At 44.9% G+C, this 24,107-nt stretch overlaps 2 protein-coding genes and 1 long non-coding RNA gene across 3 annotated transcripts; 2 read left to right on the plus strand and 1 right to left on the minus strand.

The window, feature by feature from the left end:
* Positions 1-706: 706 nt before the first annotated feature.
* Positions 707-10,138, plus strand: radx (RPA1 related single stranded DNA binding protein). The gene is made up of 15 exons (XM_035395193.1): positions 707-1,773; positions 1,937-2,079; positions 2,568-2,760; positions 3,184-3,292; positions 3,411-3,511; positions 4,433-4,552; positions 5,052-5,150; positions 5,267-5,434; positions 5,860-6,017; positions 6,528-6,679; positions 6,795-6,842; positions 7,398-7,540; positions 7,972-8,265; positions 8,782-8,964; positions 9,484-10,138. The coding sequence occupies exons 1-15, from the start codon at positions 1,167-1,169 to the stop codon at positions 9,618-9,620; spliced, it is 2,655 nt and encodes an 884-aa protein (XP_035251084.1). The 5' UTR covers positions 707-1,166; the 3' UTR covers positions 9,621-10,138.
* LOC118214907 lies at positions 6,686-18,355 on the minus strand. The gene is made up of 3 exons (XR_004762713.1): positions 18,227-18,355; positions 7,005-7,079; positions 6,686-6,895 (listed from the first exon to the last, which is right to left on the minus strand). It is a non-coding gene; the product is annotated as an uncharacterized LOC118214907 (long non-coding RNA).
* Positions 10,293-19,392, plus strand: LOC118214902 (transcription intermediary factor 1-alpha-like). The gene is made up of 10 exons (XM_035395194.1): positions 10,293-11,472; positions 12,143-12,352; positions 13,218-13,368; positions 13,737-13,791; positions 13,895-14,180; positions 15,248-16,059; positions 16,654-16,786; positions 16,880-16,954; positions 17,589-17,741; positions 18,248-19,392. The coding sequence occupies exons 2-10, from the start codon at positions 12,161-12,163 to the stop codon at positions 18,467-18,469; spliced, it is 2,079 nt and encodes a 692-aa protein (XP_035251085.1). The 5' UTR covers positions 10,293-11,472; positions 12,143-12,160; the 3' UTR covers positions 18,470-19,392.
* The last annotated feature ends 4,715 nt before the right edge of the window (positions 19,393-24,107 follow it).

Below are 24,107 nucleotides of genomic sequence, written 5' to 3' on the forward strand. Positions count from 1 at the left end.
ATTTGGAGGATTATTTTCCTTTCACAACTAGGCTACTTCAGAAAAAATGAGTTCTGCTTGATATCACAGTCACGCATCAGCTGAGAGACACCTGTTTCTAGACTAACCTACTCTGCACTCAGAGGAATTGCAGTAATGTAAGTAAGATAATGGCACCTGTATTGCTTGAATTTCAAACTGTCATGGTATTTACAGTAGGCTACCATAAAAGTATGAAGTTTCTCAACCAGCCAGACAATATGAAATACCAACGCAGATCTCTCCGAACGAGCAGAGGTCCCGAGTTCGAGTAGGCTACACCGTTCCATACTCTAATTTTAAATTAGGCCTACAGTCCAGAGCCATAGCTATGATAGTCAAATTCGTCGTTAAATATTACGTTATCACAAAATATCCGTTGGTAAAACATAAGAAGCCCCACTGCCATTGTAACGAATTCTGATCCAGGTTATAACGGTTATGTTTAAATAGTAAAATTCCAAATTTACCGCTGTCCACGGTTGCCAGACTGGTGCACAGTTCCCAAAATATAATGTATTTTAAAAATGTACGGGGGAAGTTCTACGGTAGAACAATATAAGAGCAAATAACATGTGGTATGGGACGAAATGTGAGAAATCTGTATCGGATTGAACTGAAAATAGGGGAGTTTTGAGGGGTCCTTCAGTTGTAATAAATGGAACATCTGGCAACATAGCCACCGTCATCAGCGCTCGACTAGAGGAAGAAATAATGGCAGTAGTTTGCTAGATAGCTTGTCAACAACAGAAAATATTTGCAGATTGATTAAAACATAGTTTATTTATATGATAACTTACGGAGCTTATTAGATGTGATAACGTAGGGAATGGTTGATTTGAGTAACGTACAACAGTAAGATCTGTAAATTACACTGGCGAATTGGCAGCAAACGTTAGCTCGTGAGCTGAAGACTATGCGGCGCTAGCTAGTGGGTTTGGCGGGGGGTTTTTGTAGCAATTAACTTGCTCTTGTTGGGAACAAGTTACACAGTTTGCATTGTCTTGTCTTAATTTCGACAACCGCAGCTGGAATGTAGCTAACCGACTAGTAAATACTGTTAAATATGCAGATTCGCTATTTCTAAATGTGTCTAGACTAACGTTAGAAAGTTAGCTTGTCTGACAGTAGCTGCCACAGAACAGAAGATGATGACTGAAGACACATTACTCTCTGATCATACTCCTGCTGGTTTTCCCCAGAACTCGCTTATACATTCGGCCTTTCAACAACTAATTTCTGCCAGAACCAGTCGACTGAAACTCGACAACGTTGGATTTATTGCAGTAATTGCAGTGCAAAGGTATCTGGCGGAACAAGAAAGAACCAAAGACAAATTTGTGGACAGCTATTGCTACGACTTGACCGTTACTGACGGCATCGTGCAAGCTAAATGTCATCTCGCAAGTGATCTTAATCATCTGGTACACAAAAATATAATTCGCAGTGGCATTGATGTACAAATAACACAGTGCTCGTTTGTGTACAACGAGAGGAGATTGGGTCATGGTTCGGTTTGCATTGAGAAAATAGAGTTCGGCAACGTTTGTGAAGACTCTCGCATTCTTCGCTCCATAAAAGACCCAGCTGCTTTACCCATCTGGTCAAAAGAAGGCGACGAGAGTGTGTTAGCCATACAAAATGACGTTCCACTCCAGACCCGTCGGAAATATTACTTGTCATTGTGGAATAATGAGGATCCACACGGTAGATTATGGATCCCGGACATGCCTCCAACGGACGTGGTTTTGAATGGTAAGGACAGGCGTTCTTATTCGTTACTGCGTGAAACAGGACAAACAGATAGTTAAAATAGATGTCATAACGTACGTAGTAGGCATTATTTGTGAAATATACTTATTGTAGTATTGTATTAAAGTTGTTCTAAATGTAATGGTTTCTTGCTGTCTCTCAACAGTGTCAAAGATGTTTCTGCTGTGTGATCTAGACTCCGTCTACGGTAGCTCCCACCAATGTCGGCCTCTTCTTGTTAGAATAATGAATAAATCACGGCTGAGGTTCTACGGAAAGGTGGACACAAAGATTGACATCCCATTTCAGGTTGGCAATGTCAGCACTAACAGGGTTAAATAGCGTTGGTTAAACTGTGTAAACCTTTAAGTGCTTCACTTGGGGTTGGGCGGCACTCGAGTGTATAGGCTAGTTTCACTTGAAATTAATTAGATTAATTGTTTACCCATATATTACAAATGTTAAATGCAAACCGCATAAATTGCTCTACGGAGTAAAGGGATATAGTGAAAATATCTGCGGAGAAATTGTATCATTAGATAAATACTTGCTTGGAGTCTGTACGGTATTAAAAATAGGTAGATATTAACGACTGAGGAAATGTCTTAAATCGAGATGATTTACAGCGTCTCTGAGATTTGCATGAGTTGAAATGCTTTGGAAGTTTTTGCTGGCTTTGTCAGTTCAGATTTTGTAAAATGAACCTCTTTTTTCCCTGCCATATTTATAACCATAATGCTAATAACAATTTTTACCAACAAATGTATTGAATACAATGACTGGTTTATGTGTTGCAGGCCTACTTTGAGGTTGCTGATCAGAGTGGCTCCATGTCCATGGTCCTATGGAATGCCCTGTGTCCTGAGTGGTATCAGAGACTCAATGTGGGAACAGTTCTCTACCTTCAGAACTACACGCTCAAGCAAAGCTATCAGAAGAGGACTCGGCCCTTTCTGGCAAACCCACAGATGAGGAACTTCACCTCTCTAGGTACTGAAATCAGTGGCATGTGTTCAAGAAACAGCCACAGGTTAAAGACAAATATCGATTGGAGACCCAGCGAATATCTGACTGTCATTATAGCATATTATAGACTGCACATCGGATGACTATGTCTCATTTCCATGGTTTTAACCTCTTCCCAAAGAGAGATCCCTAATTTAAAGTCATTGCATAACATAAGCTCATTTCCCACACGCAGTAAATTGCTGTCTGGCAAATCCAAGATACTGAAGAAGCACCTGGGGAACTCACCCTTATTGTATCACTAGTCTGCATTCACTATTAATATTTATTATGAAAGGAGATGTTACCTTTTGAGATCAAACCAGGATAATTAACCCCTCAACGTGACCTGAACATAATTTAGGACAGACTGCTGCTGATTGACTGTTTTTTTGCATTGTCGTACAGAAATTGGCTTGAATCCACGGAACCCAGAAGCTGTCATTGATGTGATTCCACCCAAGAGTGTAAAGCCGCAGTGGGGTTTACCTGAGGTCCCGTACCACTTCATTTCCAGGTGCAGGCTCCCACAGGGATTTCCCAATTCCGTATGAATTTCCATGCGCGTCAGAAACCTGAAATTTTACACATTTATGTCAGTGCAAATATACTGTAATTTTGCATTTTGCTCCTAGATCTGAACTGGATAACTGTCCCAGCAACAGTACCTGTGATGTCATCGGCCTAGTCTCGTTTGTAGGACGCTGTGAGCGGATCAGGAACAAGGGCAACGCAGGCAAGTCATTTTGCTCATAATGTAAATGTAAATGTAAATGGACTGCATTTATATAGCGCTTTTTATCCAAAGCGCTTTACAATTGATGCCTCTCATTCGCCAGAGCAGTTAGGGGTTAGGTGTCTTGCTCAAGGACACTTCGACACGCCCAGGGTGGGGTTTGAACCGGCAACCCTCCGACTGCCAGACAATCGGTCTTACCTCCTGAGCTATGTCGCCCCATTAATAATAATCTGCACTCGGGATGCACGGTAATATTGAGGTGCTATTGCTATCGGCCTAGAATAGCTTAAATTGATCTTATCAGTGCCTGCTGCATTAGCCATGACATAACATAGCTGCAGTTATCGACATAAGCACGTATGAAGGAGTTGCATAACTCTTATGAAGGACTATTTGGAGAATGTGTTACCACAATAATCATTTTGGACTTGTGGCAGCTAAACAGAGGGACATTCTAAAATGTTTAATATGAAAACAGGTTGTTAAGGCAAAAAGATAATAATTGAAATAATTGAAAATTTTTAATTAGTGTGTAGGGAAGTGCAAGAATTAGCCATTGTAGAAAAAGGAAATGTACTTAGTGAAAACCTGCCCAATAGGGGCTTAACAATTAAATTTTGAACAGAAAAATTCATAAAATTATACTTGATATTATGACTTCACTATTGTCTGAAGGGAATGTGTAAGATAAATCAGGAAATATTTTTAAAAAAATCAAAGTTAGAATTTAGGTGAACTCAAGGTTTTAATGTATCTTTAGTGACATAAAATCCTAATAAAGAAATCCATATTTTTTTCAGGCAACAGGGCTATGTACGAAGATAATGTGAACAGCATAAGCTCTTTTCACCTTTTAGAATGTTCCTTAACACACGGCCAAAGATTTGAAAAGATGCTTTTTATTTCTTTGTTTTTCAGTCCCTGAGAAATACTGGACGTATCGCTGGGTTCATGCCATAGACGGAACCTCAGACTGCCCATTTGTTCTGGAGATATTTGCTTCATCGCAGCCTGAGATATTTAGTGGGATTTATCCAAGTAAGCTCCTCCTCTCTTTTATTATGGTATTCTCATTCTGTACACAGCCACACCGATATTTTTAAATGTATAACAAAATTATAACACTAATAAAGCTGAATCGCTATCCCTTGTGAAAATATTCTTGGCAGCAGTGTAGTATATTGGGTAAGGAACTGGTCTTGTAACCTAAATTCTCGATTCCTGGGTAGGACACTGCCGTTGTACTCTTGAGCAAGGTACTTAACCTGCATTGCTCCAGTATATATCCAGCTGTATAAATGGATGCAATGTAAAGGCTATGTAAATAGTCGCTCTGGATAATTGCATCTGCTAAATGCCTGTGATATTCTGGAATTAGGTGACATGTTGCTCTCTTCGTTGTCTGCTGTTAATTTATACTGCTGTGCATTATTCATTTTCCAAGTGTTAGCATTCTGATTTATGAGCGGTCAATAAAAAAAGCAGTGGGGAAACTAAACCTCCTGCCCCCCCGCCCCCCCGCCCGCTCCCCCCACAGTGACGTACCTGGTGTGCACTCAGATGAGGGTGTGTCGACCCACGGGCTCCACCGTGGTCTACCTCACCAGTTCCACCGAGACCCAGATATTCACCACTGGTGGGTTGTCTCAGTCAGTGCCTCCCTTGCTTTATGAGTAATGCGTGTTGTGGGCCATTGCCTGACTCCCGCTGGAACGTCTGAGCAGCATTTGAGCGCCGCGTGCTTGTTGCCAGGGTACCACAAGGGCCAGCCGTACGTCCGCAGTCCCGCGGTGAAGGCCTTCATCCAGTGGACCAAGACCCTGAAGGAAAGCGAGGTGCTGAAGAGGACGGTCGTCGGCGGACATTACTGCTTCCCCCCGGCGCCCCCGGTCTTCACCCAGGACATCACCGATGGCTCCGGTGAGAACTGTCCAGAAATTAATCTTTTGAAAAAAATATATATTTTCAACGCACAGCTTCATCTTTCCCTTTTGTCTGCCGCTCTTGAATGTACAATACACAACGGGAAACTAGTTGATATGAGAAATGACATACCTCAGAATAGTGCACGTGACTTGTTCTTCAACATCATAAACCGGAGACATTACAATTTGCAGAGTTGATTGGTGACAGCAGAATTTTTACTCATTCTTTAAGGTTTTTTTTGGGTGGACCGCAACAGCGGGGCCAGCCCTACAAACGCGAATGTCTGTGACTGTCTGAGTGAGTGAGGAAGTTACACCATTGGTCAGCCAAGTTATGAAGTCACACCATTGGTCGGCCGGATCACGTGTGTTAGGTCCAGCCATATACTATGTTTTAATCTGGTCTTGTTTTTTTTTTAGCTGAGGTTCCTGTAGTTCCTGCAGGCAAGCTGCAGGAGGAGCTAGAGAGCTTGCAGTACCGAGAGCACAAGCGGGTGGCTATTCAGGGCCAGATCACAGCTGTGCAGTATGTGCCATGGCCTGAGGAAGAACAGGCTTCTTTACAGCCCGCTGAACAGGTCAGTATGCTCCAGAATGCAATCTCAAGCGCTCACGCTATCTTAAATCAGGACCAACTCCTTTTGGAAAAGGATAATTGAAATTTTTTTTAGCTTTCAGCCCTCGTGTATACATGCATACCTGCCTGTACGTACACACATAAAATGTTACTTTTGAAGTAGTTACAATATCATCACTTTACTGCCCTGTTTCTGTAATGAGCTTTTGAGGAAACGTGCTGAATTTAAAAATAATGTTGCGGAATATCTTTTAAGAGATGATTGAAGACGATGTTCAATAGGTGACAGATATCCTTACTCATACCGTGTGCATATATATATATATATATATATATATATACCATAGGCCCTCTATTATTTGCAAAGCTTTTTTAGTTCAAGGGATGTGAGCAATACATTCCGTTTTATAGTCTGCATAGATCTGGAGTCCTGCCGGTTTATAAAAATTGGCATAATGGGGGCGGTTCTTTAGGAGAATTTGGGAGATGACCCTACTGTTGTGTGATGCAGGTCGCCCCAGAGAGCTCCGACGTCAGCAGGTCTCTGCCCCCAGAGGATCATGGGATTGGTACGGCGACCGAGACCCCAGCGGGCAGCGGCACGCAGCCTGCCGACGCGGTCCCCTCGCCGCGGAAACGCAAAAGAAATCAGCGGGCGAACAGGTACGATGGTCAGCCTCGGGTCTTCCCGTGGTCAGAGACGCTCGTGAGCGATGGGGGGTTATGTTATCGCCTCTGTGTTAATGAGTTACCCCCTCTGTGTTTGTCCCTTGTCCAGAGAGCTCAGGCGGCGATACGCAACGCGATCCGTGGTGCTGCGGGAGAGGTAATGACCTCCGATCGGTTCTGTGTTGTGTATTGCTTTCCGAGAGAGGAACCCTGTAGGACAGTCTATAATAGTGACAACGTTTCATACATGGTGCTGCAAGCATTTACTGAAAAAAAACAAAAGTTCAGCAAAAAGGAATGAATAAACATTTTTACTCACTTTTTCCCCCTGGGGCCTGGATCCTGTGTTCTGTGCCATTGTCCATTATGCATCACTCTTTAATCCACCCCTCCACTGTGCAAAATGTAACAAAGTAAGGAAATGTCATTATTGCAGCCATGTGAAAATGAAACACATTGTTAACAGTAGAACACCCATTCAGATCCCTATCTCAGCAGGTGTGGAGGGGTGCGTTGTGTTTCTCCTTTAAATCAGGAGCTTGCTGATACCACATCTAGAAAAGTATCGTATATCTAATGGTTTTTTTATACACACACACACACACACACAAACATTTAGAATTTTGTGTAGGCTCATCACAGTGATCATTTAAAAGTAAGCTTATCTGCTCTAAGGAAGAACCGGTGACAGTGATCGCAATCCTGTTTTCAGCAAATCCGGACAAAACCGCACAGAGGAGGAGCTCCTTGAGGAGGAGAGGCAAGATTCAGAACCGGAGGAGGAGGAGGAGGAGGAGGAGGACGCACGGGGGGAGGAAGACCAAGCCTCTGGCCACGAACGCCAGAATGCCACAGGTATACAGTCACATTAGCCCAATTCCAGCGCTGCCTATTTTTGTTTCCCACTTCATTGCACCTCTTTGGCGCATTCATCCGTGCTGAAACACTCGTTCTGAAAACAGAACTGACGTGCATATCTATGCAGAGCACTGCAAGAAATCTTTTCACTGTGGACAACGCCATCTCAATTCAGAAGGCAGAAATCGTACCCTTAAACCGATTATTCCTATCACAATTGATTCGCAGATAATATTTTAATAATCCTTGCAGGTCAGCAGTTCACTATCTTTCCCTCAGTCGTATCTTAGTAATTATATGACTATATTTACTTGTTATTCTGTGTTACCATAACCATAGCAATTTGAGTTTTGAGGGTATTTGTCAGTTGTGTCCATCAGTAACCACACATCTTTTGCCTAAGCCAATTATTTTTCTCTACCTACCAGGTGCCCTACTCAGTACAGACACCCAGGCACAGCTGGTGGATGACCGTCCCAGTGCATTGTGGGAAAGCAGCGCATGGACATTGCTGAGAGCGGACTTGCAGGAACATTTACGTTTTGGTGGCCTGGAGCCTGAGAGCATTCCACGCAGATTCAGCTATGAGGACCGAGAGTACCTTCTGCACAAAACCGGCCTTCACCCCGCCAAGTGGACCGTGGATGACTTCCACCCCAACCAAGATTTAAACAGATACCCTCCAGTGGCCTACAAAGGCCATTTCAGAATCACGATCCTGGGTAAGATCAGCCATGGTACTGCTCAGTGCCACTGTGAGATACATGTACACACTGCTTTCTTCTTCACTATTTACTTTACCCTTAGCCAGGGACCCAGTCGTGCATTATGCAGTTCACACTTGAGTACACTGCTGCTTTTTGGCTAATGTTAGGCTGTGTTGTGTTGGTAGAATCTATTTTTTATTTTTTTAAATATTTTTTGGGCTTTCTCCAGCTGTATTAGACGGGATAGTGTAGCAAGACAGGAATAACTAGGAGGAGAGAGAGGGAGAACCGCCAACGTCGCGGCTCGCAATGAGCATGTGGAAAGTGCTCTATGGGCTACGCCACTGGAGGCCCCATGTTGGTAGAATCTATTTCCTGGCTCTTGCTGAAGGACGGTGGGGGGAAAGGGACATTTCTGCACAGAAATCTGTTTTTAAAAGGCTGAAGTAGCAGCGCAGAGTCCCGACACTGCTGGCAGTGAGTCGCTCAGTTCCGCGGCGACGCTGATTTCAATTTAACTGCCTCCGTCAGGCATAAACCAGCAGGCGGCCATCGACGCGCTGTTCGTGCCAGTGCTGTCTCCTGAAGACCCCCGGAGCGTCGGACTGCCGCGAGATCCCCACGACAACACGCTGGTCTCCTGCCTCTCCGCAGGATCAGTCAGCCCCATCGGTCACCCTGCGGACGGGGGCCAGCCCGCCCTCCCCGACTCAGGTAATACACAGTGCAGGGGGGCATGGGGGGTTAACCGTGTCCCCCTTAGAATCAAGCATAGCAGAGGGCATATTTTAAACAGGGCAGATGCCCCCTGTCACTTCCAAGCCAACTGCTAATCGTAGTACACGGCCAGTTCACAGAGGCAAGTGTAGTATTGCCTTTCGTGAATTTATAGGCCTAAATCTTTTTTAGAATGCTAACACTTGGAAAGTTTATTTACAGAAAGGCACACAGTCCAGTGCAAAGGCATGCTTGCTCACTCACGGCTGTAAGACCAGGCAGCCAATCACACTTCCTCATGTGAGAACACTGGGATCATAAGGCAGCAGTATGGACCCGTGGTTCAAGGGGTCCAACTTGTGAATGTGTGATGCACATGCAGTTGTCCAGGATTAACTACTACTATTGTACTGTGTGGCATTGCCCGTGACATACATAGGACCGTGTACATTATAAAGTACATCTGGGCAGCTGAATAGGTGGGTGTATAATTAGTGCCTGATTTTGCTTCTGCAGGTGATGTCATACGCACAGCAGCCGAGCTGGAGGGCATGCATGTCGTGTGCATCCTTGACTTCTGTCACCTAGGAGGGCAGAAGGTGGAGGTCTTCCTCAACAAGATGTACAAGATGACCGACGTCGCATTGGTGTAGGTGCCTCGTGACCAATGCAGGGAGGACAAATCCTAACAACTGTCACGTTGTTCTATTTAATATTGCATTTCATTGCATTGGTCCTGTTTTAGAGGACCAAGGTCCTGGTGTCCATGTTGCTTTGCTTTGTGAGCTGGCAAAGATTTTTCTGAGAGATAGAACCACCTGGTTTCATATTAATGTGCAGTTACTCTGTTTTGAAGTATAGGGCCTTATTTTTGTGAAGTATTGCATTTAAAATAGAAATGCACATTGTACAGTACAGTGATCCCAAACGAAAATGCACTGAATAGGCTGTGTCTTCCTTTTTTACTTCACATAGTGAAGATGTAACATGGCAGAGAGAGAAATGTTTAGAGTGTAAAGCACAAGTAGGCATATGTTTAATACTCTTTTCCACTCTTTTTATAAGTCCAGAGGTATTTCTTTTCTTTTTTTCTAAAGAATAAGCAATACTGCAGCTTGCAGAACTGCAAATAATTAAAGTCAATTAAAACAAGAAAGTCTTCCTTTTGATTCTGACCTCCATGTTCACAAAGTACACAGACTGCTATATGGGGGAATGTCTTCAGAAGGATACAGTCGGGTTAAGAAATTTTCTTCTGGGAAACTAGTTTGGGTAGTTACCTTGTAAATACCGGAACAATGACTTTCTTTTCAACGCAGGTGTTCACAAGGTAACTGCCCAGACTAGTTTCCCAGGAGGAAATGATCCAACGGAACACCACATAATGCTGCCTGTTCTGTATGCTGAATCGGCTCAGGGTAACTCCTTGGCTAAGCTAGACCCGATCTGCGACAGACACACACACACTCACAAACACATAAACAGACAGGCTATCCTCATGTTAACAAGGTTGACAGTGCACCCCAGAATGCTGGTGTGCTTTGGAGGAGATTTTATGTGGATTATACACAGCTGACATACTTTGGTAGAAAGTAGATTTTGATGAAACTGCACACCAAAGTCTATGATTGTTCATGAGTCATCCTGTCTTCATATTTAGTAAGAGATGTTGCTGTTGAGTTTTTTTAAATGTAGATTTTGGCACTTTGAGCACCACAAACATTGGTACCATTGAGGTTCGTTGTAACGGTGAGCTGCAATGGATATCATTTCCATCATGCTGTCACAACTACAAGTAAATGGAACGTCGAGTCAGTCAATTTTTTTCGATTACTGGGAAAGTTGTGCCAACAAGGTCAGTAAAGACAACTGTAACCTAAAAGTACAAGACAAAATTCAGCTCTCACATATGACAGCAATATGTACAGTGATAATACATAAAATGATGATCTAAAGAAATTAATAAGCCATCTCTGCTTACTGCAGTAATAAATGTGAGATGAGGTCAATTAATATTTCACTGCAAAAAGAAATACTATAAAACACTGTAAATGCCATATGAATATTTTCTAATATGGAAGAATATTTGCAGCTGTTCACCCCTTGTTAAGCAGGTTGAAGGTCTTACAGTCAGAGCCACACCTGCACGATTCCGATCTGCAGGCACATTTCTGGCCACACCCCTTTACAGCACCGCTGTTTGTTTATATATTTATTTATTCGCGTCGCACTTGGTAACTGTTAAATACGCAGGGAGCGGCGGGGTGTAACCTCATGTTTACTGAAGCTGGTATTAATGAGATGTCCAGGGAATAGAGCGAGCCGGCAGGCTGCTGTGCTCTGTTTCCCCCGCCCATCCGCCTCCCAGGCTACCTGCCAGCATTCTGCTCCCGTCACACGCACCGGATTCCACATGAAACCTTTCCCACCTTCGCTTTTATCCGCGTTTCCATCTCCGAACACCGCGTGGAACACCGCGGGGAGCTCCTCGGGGACGCATTACAGGTAATTTGGTATTAATCGCTCTGTAATTGTGCGTATGCTGTTGATGTCCTCTGCCCCGAAAATCTCACTGATACACGGATGGTACGCAGATTAATTTTATGCTCATTCGCCACCGCGATTGAATAGAGTTTCTGGTGTTTCTGGAAACTTCTGCTACGCGTATAATATTTGCGACGAGGCAAAGCAAGCTAAGACACATCTGGTCTGTGGTGCTTCTGCAATAATACTGCTAATGGAAAAGTGTCCCCACAGTCCTGTCTGGGGTAAGTACTACTTTAATCATGGAGCTTGTTCTGGATTGAATGCATCCTTACTGTAAAAAGCAAGACTGTGGTTTGATACACATAGAATGTATGCTTCGGTCCTAACCGTTGGTGGGTGATGCTCAAGGTTTTTCTCTCTCTTCAACCCCCTTGCCCCAGAACCTTCTCTGAGCTTCTGCTATAGTTTGGGCCCAGCCCATTTAGCTGGGTCTGGGGCAGGGCTGGGGGGGTTGGACTGGGTCAGGGCTGGGTGGGAGTGGTTGGGCTGGGGCAGCGCTGGGGGGGTTGGACTGGGCAGGAATGGGGGTAGGGCCAGGGGTTGGGGGTTGGGGGGGGGGGGGGGCGTTAACAGGGTGTGTAGCTGAATTAGGGATTCTGAGCAGTGCTGGGTCTGTGCTTCCCATCAGGGTTCTGGCTCTTCAGAGATGTCGTCCTCACCAGCTCACCAGCTTCCCAGCACGCTGTGGAGGAGGAGGAGGAGGAAGAGGAGGTCTGGGGAACAGGCTGCCCCCGTGGATCCGCCCAAGCCACCCCGAAATCCCCCCGAGACCCCAACTGTGGGGACCGCCTGCAGCCTAGCAATCGCCACCAGAGAGCGGAGCGGCATGGCAGACCTGGTAACCACATCGCCATGGTGACAGAGAGGAGGCTGCTGCCAGGGAAACGAGAATGGGAAAATGATGCTTGAGCACATTGCCTTGCTTTATAAAGGGTCATGGAGTCCTGTGATTCAATGCATTGTGTTGGCATGCTTTATAAAGGACCGATGACACGCACACAAATATATACACTGAGCTCCATAATGTTTAGGACAACAACTTTTTTTAAAACATAGCCACTCTATTTCAGGGGACCATGATATTTGAGACATATTAATATTATGTAAATGATAGTAGTGATATCTAGTACTTTGTCGCATATCCTTCACATGAAATGATGAGTTTGAAGTCTGTGCCCCAGAGACATGGCCATGTGCTGAGGATCTTCTCTGGTGATGCTCTGCCAGGCCTGTACTGCAGCCATCTTCAGCTCTTGCTTTTTTTAGGGGGTAGTTGCCTCTTCAGCATATGAAACGCATGTTCAATTCAATTCAGGTTTGGAAAATAATTTGGTCAGTCAAGAATTTTCCAGTTTTTGGTTTGAAACCCTTTTGTCGCTTTAGCTGCATGTTTGGGATCATTGTCTTGCTGCAGGATGAAGCGCCATACAATGATTTTGGAGGTATTTGGTTAAGCTTGAGCAGATAAGAATATTCTGTTCACTTCAGAATTCATTCCACTATTGGTATCAGCAGTTCCATCATCAATGAAGACAAGTGAACCAGTAGCTGTGGCAGCCACACATGCCCAAACCATAGCACCCACACCACCATGTTGAGAGGGTGGGGTTTCAGTGTTAAGAGGATGGGGTGTTGGTGTTGAGAAGGCAGAGGTGTTGGAGCTGGCTATGTTGACAGTGTCCTCCTCAATTACCCGCTGACAGGATAGGCATGTGGGCGTGGCCAGTGAGAGGAAGACAGAGATTGGCCGGATAGGAGAGGGCGTGGCCGGGGTCTCTCCCCCATCCGCCACATGCTTCAGCAGCTCCCCCACCCCGCAGGTTTCTCCCCTGCCCACCTGCAAGACAGAGCCAGGTAAATACCTGCTGCACTGCACACACCTGCTGGACTGTAACGGCAAACCCATCTGAGTCAGTACATAAGTCTCCCTCACTGCCCTGCACTTAGAGCAAGGGGCTCTTTCAGATATATTACAAGCATTGCACAAATGTTCTGATATCATTATGCTTCTATTTATACCCTAGAACACACCTGTGGAATGCTGAGAGTGACTTATATTTGTACTACACAAAATGATTTATATTTTTGTTAAATTATTTTTATTGTGTGTTCAGTGCAGGGCATAGATTAATTATGGAACGTATTATGACGCTCCCGAGTGTAAATGAATGCTGGTGGAAATCATGTAATAATATTTGCTCCCGTTGTTTGCCTTCATGAAGACTCTGGCACGGAAGCTAAAGAGAGGCTTGTATCAAACTCACCGGTCAGTAACAGGTACAGCAAGGTACTCTTTCATCATCAGAATTTGGGCAGGGAAATGTTTACAAGACGGACTTTCACTGTCTTCTGTTCCATTGCTGTATTTCCCACCAAACAGAGACACTGCGGACACTCAGAGACTTCTGGAAGGTTCCAGGGTTCCGTTTGTGCGTCTGGAGAGGCTGAGGATGCCGCCGGCGTCCGGCCGGCTGCTGGTGTCCCAGATCTCGACGGAGCGAAGCAGGCACAACGGTCCTCACCCTGACCCTGAGCTGCCACCAGAGGGCGCTGTTTCCCCAGAGCCAGCGAGATCCTGCACAAGTCAGGCGCACCGAAGGAAAATAACGATCACGATTCCCGTTCCTGTTTCCCTGCCGTTTGTGTCACTGCGCAGAATACAGCAGGTCTGATTTCAGCGACACAGCTTTAGATTAAAAAGCCGACAGCTCAGCTGGCTTCACTGATCATGCCAGGGGTTGTTCCGGGCGTGAACTTTCTGCTCTGTGTCTGCTGTACTTCTCTCTTGCTCTGTCTTTCACTGCTGCTAATCTGTTTGGGTTAAAAGATTCAGGCCGCTGTAACACATTGCCCAGCAGAGGTGAGGTGTTAGATTTATAAATCCTCTTGCTTCCCTTGCCTGCTTGTGTATGCTTTGCCTACTTTCTTGTAAATCTGTCCTGAATGTAACAGTTTGTAGTCTGTGAGTAGTTTGCATGTGTTTTGCATGAACTGCTGCTACTGTGCTGCTTTGCCTTATACTTGACTCCCTGCTGTCAATTAGCTTTCAAGTAGTACTTGAACGGTCATTATAAAGAAAATGTATTATTACTATTAATATTATGATCAGCCTTTATTTATCTGTGACAAAAATGTCTGGCTGTGTTTATATGACCTGCTGTGTGTATGTCCTGCTGTGTGTATGTTCTTCTGTGTGTATAACCTGGTGTGTGTATGTTCTTCTGTGTGTATAACCTGCTGTGTGTATGTCCTGCTGTGTGTATGTTCTTCTGTGTGTATAACCTGGTGTGTGTATGTTCTTCTATGTGTATAACCTGGTGTGTGTATGTCCTACTGTGTGTATGTTATTCTGTGTGTATAACCTGGTGTGTGTATGTCCTGCTGTGTGTATAACCTGGTGTGTGTGTGTCCTGCTGTGTATATGACTTGCTGTGTGTATATCTTGCTGTGTATTTGACCTGCTGTGTGTATGTCCTGATGTGTGTATAACCTGGTGTGTGTGTGTCCTGCTGTGTGTATAACCTGCAGTGTGTATGACCAACTGTGTGTATAACCTGCTGTGTGTATGACCTGGTGTGTGTATGACCTGCTGTGTATATGACTTGCTGTGTGTTTGACCTGCTGTGTGTTTGACCTGCTGTGTTTGTCCTGCTATGTATATGACTTGCTGTGTGCGTATGTCCTGCTGCATATTTATGAGTATTTTTCCTTGTAATCTGGGCTGTGTGTGAAGGGAGATCTCAGCGAAGGTCAAACTGCAAAGGTGGGTCAACCTCCCCCAGGAGCAAAGGGCACAGGACAGCACCCTCCCAGCCCGGCCCACAATCCTTCAGGAGTCACACAGGATCCCAGCCGAAACCCCTCAATGCCACCGACCTCCTCTGAACCAGTGCCCGATTCAGATCCCACACCAGAATCTGAATCCAAGCCTGATGTAGAATTCAAGCCTGATCTGGAATTCAAGCCTGATCTGGAATTCAAGCCTGATCTGGAAGCTGAGCTTGATTTGAAATCTGAGCCCCATTTGGAATGGAAGCCACACCTGAACCTGGACCTGGACCTGGACCTGAAGCATCACCTGGAGTCAGACTACAGGCTGCATTCGGAGCCACAGCCTGAAACCGATTCACAACCGGAATCAGAGCAGCAACCGGAATCCAAGTGGTTCCTGGGATCGGGGCCAGACATAAAACGCGAACCGGAATCACAGCCAGAGGCGGATTCAGAGCTGGACCCGGAGTCTACACCTCAGCCAGCCTCTGAGCCTTACCCGGAATCAGAGCCCGAACCGGGGCTGGAGCCGGATCTGGACCCGGAGTCGGACCGGGATCCGGGTCCTCTGGCGGCCCGCGTGGGGATGTCCCGCCCCTGCACACCCCCCGAATGGCTGCAGGGGGAGGGGCCCAGGGAGGAGGGGGCGGTGCAGATGGAGAATGAGGACTTCTGCGCCGTGTGCCTGAACGGGGGTGACCTGCTCTGCTGTGACCGCTGCCCCAAAGTCTTCCACCTGTCCTGCCACATACCTGCTCTGCTCAGCTTCCCTGAGTGAGCACTAGCTCCTTATGCTACTCAACTCTGATCCATGACACTGCCTTTTAACTCTAACACTGCCCCTAACACTGCCTTTAAACTCTAACACCGCCCCAAACTAACCTTGCCTTTTAACTGTAATGCTGCATTTTAACTCTAACACTGTCCCTAAGTACCACTGTTTTTTAACACTAACACTGTCCCCAACTATCACTGCAATTTAAATCTAACACTGCCTTTAAAATCTAACACTGCCGCTGAACTGACACCTGCCTCCTAAATCTAACACTGCATTTTAACTCCAACACTGTCCCTAACTGACACTGCCTTTTAACTCTAACTCTGCCTCCTAAATCTGACACTGCATTATAACTCTAACACTGCATTTTAACTCTAACTCTGCCTCCTAAATCTGACACTGCATTATAACTCTAACACTGCATTTTAACTCTAACTCTGCCTCCTAAATATGACACTGCATTATAACTCTAACACTGCATTTTAACTCTAACTCTGCCTCCTAAATCTGACACTGCATTATAACTCTAACACTGCATTTTAACTGCCTCTTTAGAGGTGAGATATGAGTATATTCTGGTTCTCCTCCAGGGGTGACTGGCTGTGCACTCTGTGTCGGGACGTCCTGCAGCCAGAGCTGGAGTATGACTGTGAGAACACACGGCTCTCTGGGGACCACGTACCGAAGCGCGTGTCCTACGGGCTGTCCCCCTGCGATCAGAGGGTAAGAGGGCGGGGCTCAGGCCGAGTCTGGTTCACCTCTAGCTGGATTCGGGACCAGAGTGTATGAATTCTCTGCTGTGATGTTCTTGTGCAGAGGTGTGAGAAGCTGACGCTGCTCGTCTCCTGCAACATCCTAAGCGCCCCGTTCCATGAGCCTGTGAGTCCCCTGGTGAGTGTCTCACATCGCCTCCCACTCACATCTCCACTCACATCCCCACTCACATCCCCATTCACATCTCCACTCACATCCCCACTGACATTCCCACTCACATCCCCACTCACATCCAAACTCACATCCCCACTCACATCTCCACTCACATCTCCACTCACATCTCCACTCACATCCCCACTGACATTCCCACTCACATCCCCACTCACCTCTCTACTCACACCGCCTCACACCCACATCCCCACTCACATACCTACTCACACCGCCTCCCACTCACATCCCCATTCACATTCCCACTCACACTCACATCCCCACTCACCTCCCTACTCACACCGCCTCACACCCACACCACCCCCACTCACATACCTACTCACACCGCCTCCTACTAATCCCTACTAATATCCCCACTCACATCTCTGCAGTGGCCCACTCTGAGACAATCACTCCACAGGTACTGAACAAAGTAATGAACAAAAAATTTAAATGTGGACACAATTTACAGCAGAATGTGTGGCCAATCAAGAGTGAAGCCGACTGAATTTATCGAATGCAGCAAGCAGGAATTATGACGACACTGAGTAAGAGGATAGTGGATGGTCAAAGATAACCACTCAAAGGCTTTTTTCCAATTCAGGCCCGACATTACTACCAGATTATAAAGAGGCCGATGGATCTGTCTGCCATACGGAGCAAGCTGAACCAGAGGCACACTCTGCACTACTGCACACCAGAGGACTACGTGGCCGACGTCTGCCTCATGTTCAGGAACTGCGCAACGTTTAATTATGTAAGTACGCATCTCTTTCAGGCTGCAGGTGTATAAGCATCTTTCACATGCAAAGACCATATAGGGCAAAAAGCCTTCTGCTTTCAGCAAGGAAAAGCTCAAAGCCCATCCTCCTCACTCACAGGAAGATTATTACGGTCTTTGTCGTCACATGGAAAGCACTTGATGAACGATTTTGTGCTTCGTACGACTTAAGAGAACGTGCTTGGGACCAATCACACACGTACTGCTTCTCCGGGGCTGATGTCATTTTCCATAAAGGTCACTCATGTGCCAACATCGGTCTCACTGCCAATTGCTTTGAACTTCATGATGAAATAATCACATATTTGTGCCTGTTATTGTCTTGTGCGGTCAAGAAATCTTTCTTTAACTTTAGTGCCAGTATCTTTACGCGACGTTATCTAAGCTATTTGTAATAGCATAGCAGGACCCCATAGATCTGAGGCTATCCCCGTGGTAGAGCAGGTGAGCATGGAGCTTACCTTTGTCTCTCCCCAACGCAGCCCGACTCTGAAGTGGCACAGGCTGGGCGGAGCCTAAAGGCCTTCTTCCAATCAAAACTCAGGGAGGTGTTTCCCGGCAAGACCTTCCATCTGGGCAGTGACAGCGATTCGGACAGCGACGACTACGTGACCTTCTACAGGGCAGGTGTGGATGGCTTCCCTTGGTCCACCAGGAAGGAACACTGTGACAGGAAGAGGAAGAAGCGCCGGTCTCTACACTGAACCAGAGCAGCCTGGAGTCTCACAGAGCCGACTGGCTAGGCTAACAGGCTAACAGGCCAGGATAGACTATGGGATTTTATTAAGCAAATGAATATTTTGAATCTTTCCTGTGTACACAGTATATTACTTGTTTTATGTAGATCTGTGCGATTCTCGTGTCACAGGAATGCCACTGTCGATAAAACTGAAATATGCTAAAAATGCAATCTAGCATGCTAATAAGTCTACTATTGTAAGTTTGCTATTATAGATTATATCACCTGGAAGTGACTTTAAGCTCTTCGTAATTGCTACTCATGTTTATACTCTATATTTACAATTTATGGCAGCTAGAGCCAGATTATTATAAATCCAACAAAGACAATTTATGTATGTTTTAGGATTTAAAACCACATCTTGGGATCTAAGATTTACATTTTTAAAAACTTTTTATTTTATACTTTCTTGAAGACAAAATATTTTGGTCTGTCCTTTTTTCTTTCTTTTTTTTTTTTTTTTACTGGGGCCAGATATCCTAAATGCCCAAACAGAGGGATCTCTTGGTTAAGTAGAGGATCTCCTCCTGAAGGGTGTGGGGGTCACATTTTTTGGGGAGCTAATTAAAGGCGGCATCATCAGAAATCACCGACAGCACGAGGCGTGAGATGAAAGTGATTTAGAAATGTTTTTAAAATGTTGTCTGGGGGGGGCCGTGGGCGCCAACGAGGTGTTGCCAGGCTACGCCTTTGAATTTCACTTGTGGAATGTAATTAGATTTATATGTTTGGGCATTACAGTTTTATGAGATGGCTCTAACTTAAGGGACTCCCGCTGTTGCCTTTCTGCATGTCAGAGGTTTAATGAAAACGAAAGGAATCTGCTCTGCTGAAGCCGACTGTTGTACTGCACCACTGGACACCATTTTATATATATATATATATATATATATATATATATATATATATATGTATGCATATATATATATGCATATATATATAACCGCTTCCATCCAGGCAAAGAGAAATTAAGTGAAGGTGAATTAGAGGGAGAGAGTGTATGATTATGAATGTAAAACGCTATTCCTAGAGTTACCAGTTTACATAACTGAATTGAATGTATAGCATGGCCTTTTTGTCTAACCTTCGTTCATATAAGGAATTGTCTTTGTAATAAGCTAAGAGTGACTAGATTTTTTCCTCCCTCCTGCATGGTCTGTTTTTTTTTGGTTTTTTTTTAAGTTTTTGTTGTTGTATCCCTTGGATGGTTTGACATGTTTTTATTAGAATTACTTTGTGGAGCTACAGAAATGGTCAATTCCTATTTGAACCCAGTAAATTTGATCTTACATTCCACATCAGCCTAACCTTGTCATTTTGTGGCCAAAATACATGTATCTAGCTTTTAAGGCATTTATGAATAAAAAGTCTACAAAGGCTTGATTCCTGACAGAATGGGGTTGCAGCTGAAGTAGGTGTCCTGTGTCAGTCTCCAAGTCTGTCCTCTAGTGTTTGATTTTCCTCAAATTTAAAAAAATTGTTCTTCAACTTATTTTTCTTTGACTTCCCCAGATAGGACGTGATGTGCTGGGACTGAGCACGAGCTTCAGCTGGCATTCCAGGGCTGCTCTTTCTTTAAACTGTTTTTATTTATTTATTTTTTATTTTTTAAATTAAGTTACTGCAATATAAATAGTTTCCTGGAATGATCAAGCGAGTGAATTAGTAGAGATGACAACATTCAGGAAAGGTAATGCCTGTATTTCAACATACCCTGTGCAGAGAGACATTTTAAAACCCAGTGTAAACCCACAGTGTAATATACTTTAAAACAAGTAAACACGCGTTAAAAGCTGAAACAGATTTACGCTCATATTACCTTGCCTTTGAGTAAACAGAGGTGAGGCCTGTGATTTATGTATTTTCAACTACCGGTAAGTTTTAAGTGTTTGAGTATCTGAAGCAAAAATCAACAAACCCGCCACAATGCGTCATGTGACATTAGACCTCCCCCGTCGTGTTTACTCTACGTGCGGTCCCCAGAGAGCAGGATGGGGCTACGCTCGTTCTTATGCTTTTTAAACGGTTCGCTTTAGAGATAATGTTCCATTAGAGCCCATTTTGGGGAGGGCTGACATGATGACAGGAAGGGGACCTGCAGGGGCCCCCCCTTTTGAATTCCACCGATTGTGTTTCCAAGCCGGTTCTCCAGCTAATTCAATTTAGGCTCTTTTGAAAAAAAATAAATAAATAAATGAATAAAAAGCCGTGATTAAGCGGCAATGGAAAAGGCTGGTGGCGATGCCTGAAATACCGCGCTGGGGAAGAGGGATAACAACGTTGGCATGTTTGCGTTGGCCTGCAGCGAGCAAAATGAATCTGAAAACCCCAGGATAGTGTTACGAGACCTGTATGGGAAAGGGGAGGGGGGAGGGAGGGGGGGGAGGGAGCCCCACATTACTAAACCCACAGCACCCCCCACCACAACCCTCCCCCCCCCTCGCCATGCTGTCTGCACTACTGATGGGTCACAAGCCCCAGGGTTTGGCTTTCCCTGCAGCCAACCTGGATGACGTCATAATGCCTGCCCATAAAAGGTCTGTGAAAATATTCCATATACAGTACATGGACCTGTCGTTCCGATGACCTTCGGCGTGCGCTTATTGTACATCGCTTTCGAATAAAAGCCTCTGCCAAATAAATTTAAAAATATAAATCATCTAAAATGGGAGTGGCTACAAGAATTTAGGAATATATAAATGCAAGAAAAGAGGCCATTGGACCCATTAGCAGTTATCGTTTGCCTACAGACTAGACCAGTGGTAGTCATTATGTGGTTCACACAGCAAAAATAGGGAGGCAATAATCTTTCTATTTTACATGCACTTACTACCAAGTACAGCACAATACCAAAATACCGGCCATTTCTGAGCAGTCAAGCGCTACAAACAGAACTGGGAATATTTTGCCCACTCGGTGGATGGTGGATATGACGCTGTGTCTGTCCTTTAAAGGCCTGGCTCAGTTCTCATCTCAATCATTCTCCCACACGATCTGAGGAAAGTAGAAAATTCTCTCATTTTTCAGCCCAAACTCCGAAGCTATCTTTCTAGCCTGCCTTTTAACTAGGTTGTGTTATGTCTGTTATATATATTTAGCTTATTCTGCCTCTATGAGTAGCAATCAATTGTTTGTAATTTTTTTTTTACTTTTTATTTTTATTCTTAGATTTTCATCTTATTTTATTTGTACTCTTGTATTTATCTCTGTCCTGTGCATTAGTCTCTGTTGCAATATTTCCATATATTTCCAAATATTTTAATATATGAAAAGTGCTATATAAATAAAGTTAGTTTGACTGATTGATTGATTGATTGATTGATTCTTTGTAGAATTCATCTGCTTAAACTGTGGTTTTTTAAGTGGCTTCCTTAAAAATCCAGGGTTCATGTAATATCAGACCTGCCTAATATCCAATATCCATGCATTTCATTGATTCAGCGCACACAGCTGGGCTTGATATTAGCCAGCTCTTTGTTAGCGCATTGTTTTAAATTGTGAGGAGAGAATCATGCTCCAAGAATGGCTGTAATTTGTTACCTTCCCTATAACCCCCACTTTGATCACCCTTCAGCTTAAGAATTATCCCAGAACAGAATGCACATTTCCCAACTAGCTACAGCCAGCAACACAACTGTGTTTGAAACCTCCAGTGTCTGTTTCATATTAGGCTCATAGTGAGAGGGACACCGTGCTCTGCATGTGAGGGCGATAGGGCACACTGGGGGGGGGGGGAGAGGTGTGTGGTGGGGAGAGGGAGAAAGAGAGAGAGAGAGAGATGAAAGGGAAGCAGAAGAATTGAGGGAGAGCTGGGCGCCACAGACAGGAGAGGTGGAGAGAGAGATGGGGCAGAGGGAGAGACAGGAAGAGATGAGAGGTAGGAGGGAGAATTGAGGGAGAGATGGGCGATACAGATAGGAGAGGTGGAGAGAGAGATGGGGTAGAGGGAGAGACAGGAAGAGATGAGAGGAGGGAGGGAGGGAGAATTGAGGGAGAGATGGGCGATACAGATAGGAGAGGTGGAGAGAGAGATGGGGTAGAGGGAGAGACAGGAAGAGATGAGAGGTGGGAGGGAGAATTGAGGGAGAGATGGGCGATACAGATAGGAGAGGTGGAGAGAGAGATGGGGCAGAGGGAGAGAGAGAGGGAGAGAGATGCGTAATGTTAGAGGCATGTGATGTTTGATCATGTGCATTAAGACCAGCTGTGCTCACAGATGTAGGTAAAGCCAGTCTGGACAGTATATGAGCTCTTCTGGATATAAACCCTTAATGCTAGTATGCAGCTAGGACACGCTGGGCTATGTGGATGGCATAATTCAAACAATGGAATTTAACTCCCACACTTGAGGCATGCTTGCTTACACAATGGTCAAACTGTACAGAAGATTAACACCAAACCTCAGGTAACTGCCCACACAGGTATGAGAGGTAGAGGGATGAGTGATACCGTAAGAGAGATATAACAGCTGTACTCTCCTGCTGACCCCCCACTGTGAAGATACAGAAATCTAACAGCACCCCCCCCCCCCCCCCCCCGCCAGCAGTAAGAGCGGTCCCATCAGGCTCTTACTGCTGTTTATTTCTCAGCACACTAGCATTTCACCTTATTGCTCTGTTGGTGCTGAATTCCCTTTCTGACCAGCCTTTTAGCACTAGCCTATTGGTATTCACCTAACAACCCTAACCCTACCAACACCAACCTACTAATAATGGCCAACTGCCAACAACCTACCAACACCAACCTACTAATAACTGCCAACAACCTACCAACACCAACCTACTAATAACTGCCAACAACCTACCAACACCAACCTACTAATAACTTCCAACTGCCAACAACCTACCAACACCAACCTACTAATAACTGCCAACTGCCAACAACCTACAACCACCAACATATTAATAATGGCTCAATAATGTGGTTATTCTTTTAATGGATCAGAATAACCACATAATTTTTATTGTTATTCTTTTTTTTTGGCTGGACAGCCAAACAGCGGGGCCAGCCCTACAAAGGCAAATTTCTGTGACTGACTGAGTGAGTGACTGAGTGAGTGATGAAGTTACACTATAATTGGTCAGCCGAGTTATGACGTCACACCATTGGTCGGCCAGTCCAGCCATATACTAGGTTTTGACCCGGTCCTGTTATCTTATTTATTGGCTTCTTTATGTTTACAACCACTCCACCGTCTATATCAATAACATCGCAATAAATTTAGGGTTTGTTTTCCAGTTCAGTATTTGTATAAATTGCCTTTTAAGGAATGGCGTTTTTACAAGTAAAGCGCAAATACTTCAGGTCCAGCCTAACAGGGTGCAGGATGGGCCAGGGTCCACCACTCATAGCTGTGTACAGCGAGCATGCCCAAGCCAAATAAACAGGCTGCCATATTTCCATTTCCACCGTTTCCCTAGACTGAACCGGTTTTATTTCACGGCACTAAGCCATTCAAAAGTCCCTTTCCTGCTGTTGCCGAGCTCCCTGTGTGCCCAGGCCAGGCACCGCAGTTTTAACTCCTCTGTATTTCTCCACCTACCGATAGTGTGAGGTTGACCTACAGCAGGTCGAAGGGTGTGGGGCAGGTCCATGTTCTCCTG

This window comes from Anguilla anguilla, chromosome 16 (assembly GCF_013347855.1).
Source record: "Anguilla anguilla isolate fAngAng1 chromosome 16, fAngAng1.pri, whole genome shotgun sequence".
NCBI classification, from domain to species: Eukaryota; Metazoa; Chordata; class Actinopteri; order Anguilliformes; family Anguillidae; genus Anguilla; species Anguilla anguilla.

Excerpts from the sequence above, each read along its gene's own strand:
- LOC118214902 (XM_035395194.1), top strand. The coding sequence starts at position 12,161 with ATGTCGTCCTCACCAGCTCACCAGCTTCCCAGCACGCTGTGGAGGAGG. Across the intron at positions 12,353-13,217 it reads GGAGCGGCATGGCAGACCTG|GATAGGCATGTGGGCGTGGC; the intron begins GTAACCACATCG and ends ACCCGCTGACAG. Across the intron at positions 14,181-15,247 it reads CACTGCGCAGAATACAGCAG|GGAGATCTCAGCGAAGGTCA; the intron begins GTCTGATTTCAG and ends CTGTGTGTGAAG.
- radx (XM_035395193.1), top strand. The coding sequence starts at position 1,167 with ATGATGACTGAAGACACATTACTCTCTGATCATACTCCTGCTGGTTTT. Across the intron at positions 4,553-5,051 it reads ATTTAGTGGGATTTATCCAA|TGACGTACCTGGTGTGCACT; the intron begins GTAAGCTCCTCC and ends CTCCCCCCACAG. Across the intron at positions 6,680-6,794 it reads AGAAATCAGCGGGCGAACAG|AGAGCTCAGGCGGCGATACG; the intron begins GTACGATGGTCA and ends TCCCTTGTCCAG.